General features: G+C 36.7%; 1 protein-coding gene across 1 annotated transcript in view; it reads right to left on the reverse strand.

The window, feature by feature from the left end:
- The window catches only part of Mrc1 (mannose receptor C-type 1), an 84,867-nt gene that overhangs the window by 12,138 nt on the left and 60,666 nt on the right, over positions 1-12,063 (reverse strand). The window contains exons 19-24 of the mRNA XM_027928606.2: positions 11,794-11,894; positions 10,957-11,099; positions 10,137-10,251; positions 6,768-6,934; positions 3,211-3,313; positions 53-285 (exon numbers count right to left, since the gene is read on the reverse strand). Of these exons, the coding sequence (XP_027784407.2) occupies positions 53-285; positions 3,211-3,313; positions 6,768-6,934; positions 10,137-10,251; positions 10,957-11,099; positions 11,794-11,894 (862 nt within the window). The remainder of the gene's footprint in view (positions 1-52; positions 286-3,210; positions 3,314-6,767; positions 6,935-10,136; positions 10,252-10,956; positions 11,100-11,793; positions 11,895-12,063) is intronic.

Genomic DNA, 12,063 nt, shown 5'->3' on the forward strand with positions numbered 1-12,063 from the left:
ACAACCACAATTTTATCAATCATGTCAGATTGTACACGTTGTTACATCTTACCAAATTACTGTTCAGAGCAATCCACACAGGTACATTAAACGCATGCATCTGCATCCATGCAAATGCATTGCTGTAGGGATCCAGAATACTAGAAATGAGAGAATCGGAATTCTTGCAATATTTCTCGGCATCATACCATGTTAACTTCAATTTCATGAGTGCATAGCTGCTTTCACCATATTTAATAAAGCCACCCTTTGGGGTTGGTGATGGAGAATAAGGCAAAGAAGGGTCTACAAAAAAAATGATTATTTTTATTAGCATTATCAATAATTATTCATTGCACATCACAAATCCAAACTGTCTAGTCTTAAAATAGTTTCATGAGCCATTTTGCATTAGAAAGCAGAAACTTTATTTTTTATTCCATTAGCCTAATTAAATTAAATAATTTCTGAACTTCATTTAGAATACTAATGCAGATATTTGATCAAGTATCTAAAATATATATATATTTCAAATTCAATGTGATCTAATATCTGGATGAAAGAAATGCCATCCACGCACGAGTTTGCATCTATTCATACCTGTTTGACTCGACCTGTGAGTAATTCACTTTTCACAAGATTGTTATAGGTTCTAAAGTGAAGCTCTACAAACTCAAGTTAGGGGTTCATTTAACCCTTGGTCTAGGATCAAGCTTTACTCTTACCAGTGATTTTCTAGGTCCTTCCTTAGGACTTCACCTCTTATCCAAACTAAGCCAGGGTCACATCAGCTCTGGATCTTTCCTCCTTAATATCCTAGCGTGGGTTCCTAATGCTTTATGTTCCTGCCTGTATTCCAGGCCACATAAACAAGACACAAGGCAAAGACTGTCTTTGTTTGCCTTAGCTGATGCCCTAGGGCAGAGGTCAGCAAAAAGCAGCCAGAGCTTTAAATCTTGCCTATTTGGTTTTGTAGCCCATGAACTAAAGGCTTTTAAATGGCGCGGGGGTTGGGGGGGGGGGCAAAGAATATTGCTTACAATGTAATCATGATATGAAGTTCAGATTTGCATCCATAAATAACACAGACACATTTCTTTGTTTACATGGTGTTTATGATTGTCGATGACCACAACAGAGTTGAACAGTCCCAACAGACATTAGCATCTGGCACAAAGTAAAATATTTACAACCAGGCTCTTCACAGAAAAGGTGCCCCCTGGCCGAGGTTTCTAGATATCCTTGCCTACCTGGTTTTGTCCTGGCCCATTTTCTGACCTCTTCTACTTTATACCAGCCAATCCACCACCTGCCCTGTTCTGTTACTATAGAAGGACCCAAAACTTTCTCTGGGTTGTGCCTGGTATGAGGTGACTTCATTCCAGCAAGGGAGCAGCCTCCCTTTCTTCTGCTATTACTGCCATCTTGTGTTGATATAATATCCATTTTACTTATTCATAAAAACACGCATATTAAAAAAAAGTAGAAGGAAAAAAATTAAAATATCAAGAGATTGTTTTTGGTGGTTAGAGCATAGCAAAGAAGATGTCTTATGTATTCCTTAAAACAATGTTTCTTTATGTTAAAAGATTTTCATATCTAGATAATATAGTTGTAGAGGGTTTGAAAAATACAGAATACCAGAAAGAAGGAACTTAAGCTGCCTTTTATCTCACTATCTGAAGATAATGATTTATTCCTATTTTCTCATATTATCGTAGACTTTTTAATTCTTGACTTTTAAGAGAGGGATAGCAATTTTGATAGTTCATAGCTTATGCAATTTGATATGCTATCTTTTTTCACTGTAACACTGTGAACTTTTCCTTAAGTCACAAAATTTTGAAAATATATTATGCATGGCAAAATATTCTACATTTATGTTTATGAGAAATAGGAAAAAGAAGATTTTGAACAAGCTTGTGAATCACTATTCAGTTCTGAAAAGAGCTTCCCTCTTTGCCCAAAGAACACAGGCACAAACAGCAGCTCTGATACTACTGGCAGCCCAAGTCCAGGTACAGTGGGCCACAGTACAGGCATCTCTAGGATCAGCAAGGGAATTGGTCCCTGGACATCCCTTCCTCGCTTGGATTCAAAATCTGCAGATGCTCCAGTTCCCTGTATAAAATGACATCTAATCTGATTTAAACATTACACAATATATACATGTACTGAAACATTGCATGGTACTCCCTTAACAGGTACAATATTGTATGTTTTTAAATAGTAGTTAAAATTAATTGAATAAACAACAAAATAAAAATGACATAAAACCAATGCACATTCTCCTATATATTTTAATCATCTCTAGATTACTTATAATATCTAACACAATGCAAATGCTATGTGAATGTTGTTATGCTGTATTGCTTAAGGCATAATGACAAGAGAAAACATCTGTATGTGTTCAGTTCAAATGCAATTATTTTTCCAAATATACGAATATCAAAGATCTGCATCTGATTTGATCCACAGGTATTGAATCTGTATAAAGAGGGAGGGATATGGCCTCAGCTAACTTTCAGTCTTCTCATGAGTTGACATTAGTTTCCTGATTCCCCAGAAAGTGTTGAACAATCTGTCAGGTCTGGGAGAACAAGTCCCTCCTAATTCAGTCTCATCCTCTGAGGGCTGTTCTCAGGATAAGCCCCTTCCTACCCTCAACCCTCACCTCTAATCGATTTTTAAATTTCTGATTCTTTTGTGTAGCTAGACATCATTATTCTAGTTTCACTAAACATTGCAATGTGTTGGCACCATTATATTGATTCACAGTAAATATCCACATGTTCTCTTATATTTTTATTGAATCATGTTCAGCTTTCCTAGGAAAAGAGAAACTTAAGGCAGATATCTACATTTTTTATGATACAGGATAGAAAACAAATAATGAGTCAGATGTGATGCTTTGTTCATTCTGTTCTCACATTCTGTGAGTTGAACTGTAGTATTCCTGTGCTGACATTTAAAAACAAGGTACAAGTAGGACAATATTCCAGGTTTCTAACAAAGTTAGGTTTCCATGTCAAGTTTTATCTGCACAGAGCTTTCTGTAATGAGGAAAAGCAGACTCATGAATGAAGAGTGGAAACTCTATCTTCTATCACAGCCTCAGATGGATTAAAGCGAGAAACAAACAAACCTATTGATGTGCAAAAATGGTCCAGTATTTCAAAACACATTCTAAACCCTTTCTTCCACAGGCAGGTGAGGCTTGGCAGGACTTACCAGGCTCAGTCTGGCATATGTAGCCTCGCTTACTGTCACAGGTATCATCCATCCACATTCCTGCATCTCTTGATTTGCCTCCAATGATAACAACACAGTCGGCCTGTATATTTATGGATAAAGAAAAAAGAGAGAGAATATTACTCAGCATTAAAAGAGAATAAAATTATGGCATTTGCAGGTAAATGGATGGAGTTGGAGAATATCATGCTAAGCAAAGTAAGACAATCCCAAAAAACCAAAGGGTGAATGTTCTCGCTGATAAGTGGATGCTGATCCATAATAGGGAGGGCCATGGGAAAAATGGAGGAACTTTGATGAGCCAAAAGGGAGGGAGAGGTGGGGAGGGGGCATGGGGGAAAGATGGTGGAATGAGATGGACATCATTTCCCTAGGTACATGTATGACTGCACATGTGGTGAGACACTACATTGTGTAACACCATAGAAATGAGAAGTTGTGCTGCAATTGTGTACAATGAATCAAAATGCATTCTGCTGCCATATATACCTAATTATAATTAATTAATTAACTAATTAAAATATATTACCAATTTCTATGAGAATATTATTATTCATATAGAATGGTTGTATGGGTAAAATAGAGTAATTAATATGAATTACCTTTATTAGTTATAAAATACTAAATTACAAAATAAAAAATTATTAAGAGGCAAAAAAAGAAGTATGAATTAATAACTATTAAAACAGCTCATTAATAAGCAAAAAAAAAAAAAAAAGTCCCTTGGTATTCTTAACTTTGTGGAGTTTTAAGGTTGTCCTCATTATAGTATATTCAGTCCATCATTACTTCCAACCAATTGTACCCATGTTCTATGTAGATCCCTCACATTTAAACCCTTGCTCTCTGATTTGAAAACCAAACAGATTGGGATAAATTTTAGAGACAGGCCTGAAACTTTGTTATCAGAAATGTTATTAATTGCTACGAAAACTTAGGAATCAAAGTTACTATGAGAACACAGTATCTTCCCCATATGAATTCTCATTATACAAACCCAGAAGGAGGTATCCTATGATTAAAGGGAAATGAGTACAATTCCTATTGTTCATCACTAACTTAATTTATAAAAGTATTATTTCAGTTTCAGAACAAATTGTTAGTACAGCCAGAAAGTTTCACATCTTATTTGTAATTTTACTAGGGAGTATGACAGGGCTGTAAATATATTCCATTTGTTTAGTTGTGAATGTGTTTTTAATTCCAAGATTCCATAGAATAGTTTAACAATCAAAAGTAAACCAAAAAAGTCTCATGAAATCTGTACCTGCCATTGGCTTTTCTTAACCTATACATTGTAATGACTACAGTTTACATTCATAATGTTTGACACTGGTCTAAGTGCTAGACACGTATTAATTCATGTAAACTCCCGCCCATCTTGTGAGGTAAGTACTATTATTGTGCCCATTTTTAAGATGAGAAAATTGAGGCACAGGGTCACATTTTGGTCCCAAGGTCACACTGCTAATAAATAAAAAAGTTAGCATTCAAACTCAGGCACTTAGGCTTTAAACCTACACATTAATGCCAAGTTTCACTGGTTTCCAAAGAGTGAGATATGTAAAGTGCCCTGGAGGCAGGAGAGCTGCCAGGGAAAGGGCTTCTTGCTGATAAAGAGCCACAAAGGAATGGAAGATTGGATGTAATGCCAGGAACTTTCCTAATCTACCAGCATGCCAAGGAGATAGTGAACCATGTATCATACTTTACAAATTTCAAGATGCATATTTTTCACATATTAACATTTCTAAACAAAAGATGCATATCATAGTCGGCAGCACATCAGAGATTAACTGGCAGTTATTCTTTTTGAGTGGCACATACAATAACAGTGAATTTTTCAATCAATGTTACCTTAGGTATTATACTTTAGATATAATGAAATACTGTAATTAGTCTTTCAGACTCTGGACTTTCAGTCAAGGAAAAAAAATCCATATTTCTTAGTGTTGAAACTGGTTGGTGTATGTATGGGTGTGTTTGTGTGTGCTTGTGTGTGTGTGTGTTGTGTTTATGGATTACAACATCCGTCTAGATAAACTCACCCTTCCATAGAACTGAGTTACTGGTGCTGCAGCCTCCTAACCACATAAAGGTATTTGAGGACATGAATGCAGTGGCCAGCTTCTGAAATTTCACCTAAGTACAAGGTCATGGACTACCCCATTGGCTCCACCCAGCCCAACTCTTCAGAAAGTGAGTTTTGGATCATTTAACTTCCACCTCTGTCTTCCTTCCATTTCCTTTTCCTTTTTAACCTCAAATATAGGAAAAATGCAGAGTGTGCATTTTCTTTCTTTCTGTTTCTTTCTCTGTCTTTCACTCCAGAAAACATACCTTCACAAATTTAAAAGAATAGAAACTAGGGCTGGGGTTGTGGCTCAGCAGTAGAACAATTGCCTCACACATGTGAGGCCCTGGGTTCGATCCTCAGCACCACACAAAAATAAATAAATAAAACAGAGGTATTATGTCCAACTACAACTAAAAAATAAATATTTTTTAAAAAAGAGAAGAAATCGGACACACTAAACTATAATGGGAATTAGCCATAAATCATTATTAGCTAGAAAATCTCCAAATTCTTAGAAATTAAAGAAAATTCTATCAAAGATACTAAGTCAACGATGATATACCAATTTAGTTTTTTTAAATGTGATTGCAGTTCATAAACAATGCAAATGATGAAAGTGTCCCTGTGAAGTAAACATAGCTTTAACCCATTTCCTGAGTCACAGCTGATGGCAGATCCCACTATCATGCAGCTATGTTGTCAACCTCCCTTCTGACAGCATCCTTGTCCCATGAGCCTTAACTATCCCATACCCTTAAGTCCTACATTCCAAAGATTCTCCACCCATCCACATCCACAATCTTAGTTCTTCTTTTCTTCCATTAGCCCGACTCACAGTCTCTGCTCTACTCCAAAAATCTTGTGGTTTTAAGTGCAAGCCTTTTAAAGGTAAAAACAAAATCATACATTTCTTCATGCTTTTTACAATTCCTAGCAGTTGTTTGACACCAGCATGGTGACAGTTCTATTACATAAGAATAAAAGTAATAAAGAAGTGATAGTCTTTGGTTCATGTACAAAAACACTTAGCACAGTGTTTAGCACATAAAACTTCCTGTAAATAGGAGCTCAATAATGATAACGATGATGCTGATGATATCTTTAGAAGCAATAGTAGCTTCCAGACCTGCACCCCAAATACTACAACAGCTGCAAGGGGCAACGGACAGCTAATGGAAAGAAAGTTGATAAAACTTGGGTTCAAGTGTTACTACCAGCAATCCCTTCTTATTAGAAAGCCAATTTTTCTACTGCTCACTGTCACCCATCCCTCAAGGCAAAGAGCTCCCAACCAAACAGAAACCCCTTCCTCAAGGTCTGAAATAATTAAAAGCTCTAAGAATGGACCAAATTAAAGAGTACTCTTGTAGACTTTTTACCATGGGAGGTTAATCAATAATAAGATGACTCTACTGAAGCCCGATAGTGCATAGAGAGGTGATCTGAAAGTCATATTTACATCTTCATAAGAAAGACTGCTTCTTCTTCCACCAGGGTAACCTTTCCCCCAGTTTGTATAATGAACTCCTCGCCCATCTGTCCAAAGGAACGTGTGCTCTGAATTCACATCATTCAGCCCAGTCCAGGCATTAAAAGTGGAGTCCTTCATGAGATGGGTAAGAAATGCTAAAAGAAAGTTTCAAAAACTGATTTTAAACCTCAGGGGTTAACACTCAAAATATAGAAAATATTTTTAAATATGTTCATTTTAAAATACAGAACATGTGTTCAAGACTTTATTATTATTTAAAAGCACTTACCATGAAAATAAACACATTCTAACCTTAGTATCATGTTAGCCACTGAACTTTGGACTTTGAAAAGTTTCCTACAATAAAAGACTAGGTTTTATCAAGGCTACTGGCAAGGCACCAGGGTGAGGGACTCAAAGGAGGCTGAAGTTCATCCCATGCCCCACTCCCCTGTTGTACACCTTGATTTGGGTTGTGGTTCCCTACCATCCTGCAGAAAGAGGTACATATTTTTAAAAATTCATAAAATGTCATCCTATGAATTAGTAGCTCTCCTAATCACGAAAATAAAACACTCCAATTATAACCACTATGGAAGAGAAGGCTCTTAATCCAGAAAACTTCCAAAAATCGAAATAAGAAGCATTAGGTTCTCAAACTAGCTGTATCTCGGATTGCTGAAGGCAAAGAGCAACCCAAGTGGGCTTCCTTCTGGATGGGCAACTCCTAGGGATTGGTGGTCATTTGCTGAGTGTGCTTGGAACAGATCACATAGGAGGCTGCAATGTTTCCATCATTGGGTAAAGAGATCTAGATAAATTCAGATCATGTAGTACAATATGGTTCTTGTTCCTTTATCAGTTCTGTGGCAGAGAGGACAGCAGTAAATACCCATGAGCTATAAAAAGGTTTAATGCACATGTGCCCCATTCCTTTCCATTAGCCCATGCCCACTGATTGCATCAGCTGCCTTCTGCTGCCAGCAACTGTTCCCGAACCATTGGTTTCTAAGGCGATGAGACTTGCTCAAAAGCAGTCTGCAAACATTTATGCTTGAACATGGCTCCTGAATGTAAATTGGAAATGAAATGACTAAGGGCTTGGGGTTACTAATAGAAAATGCACTCGAAGTCTACAGAGATACATTGGCCTGTTTACTGATGAACCAACAGTCCCAAGGAACCGCCATTGTCATATGCTGACTCTTTGCAGAGAGGTAGAGGCAACAACCACCTTACCCAGAGACTTAATTTTTTTCTCAATTAACTAAAGGTAAAAAAGCAATAACAAAAAAAATACTTCTTCCGACATGTTTCAGAGAAACAAGAGCATGGGCAGATATTTACTTTGGTTTTATTTTGCTTCATGAATAAGATCCTAACTTTTGCCTTCTTCCCAACTTGACATGAAATGTGGAAAAGTTCCACCTGCCAATATTCAATCCGACTTTTTTCATTGCCAACAGCCACTATAAGAATTCAACAATGTGTGCCTGTTTTGCCAGGAATAATGTTATTTTATCTGAAAATTGTTTCCTTCTGTACATCTCTATTACCCACGTTCTAATTTTGTTATGCCAGGAATCAGCACTTTGTGGTTAAGAGAGGAAATCCATTATTGTGTTCCTCTGCTGGGTAGCTGAGCCCCAAATGTGGAGGCCAGTTAGAGAAATGTGAATGTAATATTCTTGTAACGTGTCCTGTGGTTTGACCCTTTTCTTTGGGTGTCTGGCAAGTTGTTGAACTTGTCAAAGATTCTCATTGAATGCTTGGTTGGTTTGTGGTACAATTTGTTCTAGAAGAGCGCATGACAGCATTTATACAATAAACACGGGGAGAGCACCAGGCAGGTTTCTAGTTCCTTCTTTCTTATACTTTTGAAAACATCAGTTTTTGGTAGTAAGTGATTTGGGAAGTCAAAGAATCTCAGAACAAAGAAAATATAGAGAGGGCTGGGGATGTGGCTCAAGCGGTAGTGCGCTCGCCTGGCATGCGTGCGGCCCGGGTTCGATTCTCAGCACCACATACAAACAAAGATGTTGTGTCCGCCAAATACTAAAAAATAAATGTTGAAATTCTCTCTCTCTCTACCTCTCTCTCACTCTCTCTTTAAAAAAAAAAAAAATAGAGAGAATATCCAGTCTATATTTTTTTTCCTATAACATCCTCAGAAATGTATATATACAACAAACATTTAATGAACCTCTTTCCTATACTGTGTAGCAGCCAATACATCTGGCTCTGTCATATGCACCTGAATGTCCTCCAGTTTAAGCATTTGTGTCCTTGGGAAACCTCAGCTTCCTCATGAAGCCTCCTATCTGATCAGTTCTTGCTATTGGGATGGCCTCTTCATTTTGAGCCCAAATCTGTTTCCCTGTAACTGCCACTCCTTGGTCCTAGGTTTTCCTTCCAGAGCTGCTCAGGATAATCCTCCAAACTGTCTAACATCAGGGTCTTTTATTCATGAGTCACTTGCAGTGGTTTCCAAACCCTTTATCATTAGTCTGAATCTCCTGCAGTTGGTCAACATCCTCCTTAAAAAGTACAAATCACTGGGTTAGGGTTGTGGCTCAGTGGTAGAGTGCTTGCCTACCATGCATGAGGCACTGTGTTCGAGCCCTGGCACCACATAAAAAAACTAAATAAGCAAAAGTATAAATCACAAATTTAACCTAATACCTATCTTAGCAAAGCAGCCCCGCCAAAGACCACACAAAGTGATTCAGTACCTATCTTTGATGACAGTAGAATGAATTTTACCATCTGCTATATGGACATGATAAGGTCTCTCCTTTGATGCACTTCATTGCTCTTGTTTATCCTCACATTTTATCAAAAAAAAAATTTCTAAATTGTTCATAGTTCACATTTCTCCATTTTATTATATTATAAGTTATAGGATCATGTGACTAGAGGAGAAGTAAATGGGAAATCGGCAATTTTTTTCTTTTATTCTTGGAACCACTTATCCTTGGCTCTTTGGGAAACAAACTGATTTAGTGAAATCGGCATGTGACTGAAGCTGGGTTTGATGTCAAACTTCACTTTTACCAGGCAAGTTCCCTGACTCAAGGCTTTCTGAACACCATCTCCTCACTCTCCGACTGGAATAATAATTCCTGCTTCATGAAGTGGCTATGAAAATGGAAAAGGATTTATGTAAAAGACCCAGCATGATGCCTACAACTGAATAAAATCATTTTAAATAAGTTTTGTTGTGGTGGGTTTTTTTCCTTTTCCCCTTACTGGTTTTTACTCTGAAAAACCAAAAAGATACAATCGGTGATCTTACCATTCCATGAGCAAACTTACATACTTAAATTCTTATCCATGACTGGGAAATGGCCTGCATACCTTGCTCTTTTTCATTGCGTATGGATACTAAATTTCCTTTAAATCCTATGCAAGTTTTTCGTGCCTCTTGCCAATTTTTTCTTTCTTCTTCAGCAAATCCAAAGATTTTGAAACACTGAGATGGAAGGAGAAAAACAGGGGTTAATTAAAGATAAAAAAGTTTGCTCTATGGAAATCAAAATTATTCATCTAGCTTAGAACTAAAGGGCTGGGGTTGTAGCTCAATGGCAGAGCACTTGGTTGCACATGTAAGGCACTGGGTTCCATCCTCAGCACCACATAAAAACAAACATATAAAAGTGAAAGTATTCATATATATATATATATATATATATATATATATATATATATATATATATATAGTTGTAGATGGACACCATATATGTAAAAGATTAGAGCTAAATACAAATTTTATTAACAACCAAATAGGGATTAAAAATTATGGTTATGCAGCTTTTTGCAAAAATTTTATTCTCCCTTGAGATAAAGCATACAATGATTTAGATATCTCAAGTATGTCCTCAATTTCTATTGAGAATTTTTTAAAAATATTTTTTTAGTTGTTGATAGACCTCTATTTATTTATTTATTTATATGTGGTGCTGAAAATCGAACCAGTGCCTCACACAGGCCAGGCAAGTGTGCTACTGCTGAGCCACAACTCCAGCTCTATTGAGAATCTGTCATAGGAACCTTCAGTTATACTTGCCAAAAATTTCCTAAAGTGCTGAGCAAGCAAAAATTAACCTTGATCTGAGAGATTTACATTGTCACTGTCCATGTTGATTGATGTCAAGACTACAAAGAATTCTCCTAATACCTTATTATTGTACCAACTCCAACCTTCTTTACAGCCACCTGGACTCGGGGGCGAAGTAGGCATAACAGTGGCATTAATGCTGCTGTTGTGTCGTTGGCAAATGAAGGCATTTGGATAGCCACAGTTAATGTCATTCCAAAACCCTGGCAAAGAGCAAAATAGTTAAATTAGACTTACATGTTTATAATCAAATGGGTTTTTATTTCACAAGTGACTAGAAGAATCCATGTAATATCCCTTAGACCAATAATAGTTCAACTTTATAGAGATTTCTATGAATATAATCAAATGGGGTTTTTTTTCACAAGTGACTAGAAGAATCCATGTAATATGCCTTAGACCAATAATAGTTCAACTTTGTAGAGATTTCTATGAACCAAGCATGTGCTTGGTATTGCAGATACATTATCTAATTAACAATCACTACTAATAATAACAAACTAATAATATCTAAGCATCTGTACAATTTTAGATGCATTATCTCACAAAAATCAGGGTAGGTCATTATTCCCATTTTAGAGCAATAAATAAAGGAGCTAGAAAAAGAGATAAAGGTGATAGATAAACATATTCTGGATATTTGTCACAAGTAAGATCATGAAAAAAAAATGTTTTTAAAATGGGGAAGAAATGAGAAGATTGACTATCATTTATTAGTTAAATGGTAAGCATCCTTACACATTTCTCTTTATAAATTGAATAGCTATGCCACTAAGATTAGAACAGTCCTGTTTTCTTGCTTGACTTAAGTGCACACTTGCTACTTTCTCCCTAAGGATGTAGGAAATGACACATAACAGCACAAAACAAACTCCAGAAGATTTGTGTGTTGTCTACCTGAAGTTGTATACATGGTTACACAGTTTTCATCCTCATTTGCAAAATTGGGTTCACCTGTGGCCCAAGCCACATAATCCACTTTACTTCCATCCATCCAACTGGAAAAGAAAATTCAAACATTTTGCAACAATTCATTCAGTAACATAATAGGCTACAACCTGGAGATGGGAAATGGCAAGTCAATCAAAGGGAAAGAAGCAAATAGAAGAAAGAACCCAGAGACACTAGCAGGAAAATCTCAGGGCCCAGGCACTTGGTTGTCCCTTG

The sequence above is a fragment of the Marmota flaviventris genome, chromosome 12, assembly GCF_047511675.1.
Source record: "Marmota flaviventris isolate mMarFla1 chromosome 12, mMarFla1.hap1, whole genome shotgun sequence".
Lineage (NCBI taxonomy): Eukaryota > Metazoa > Chordata > Mammalia > Rodentia > Sciuridae > Marmota > Marmota flaviventris.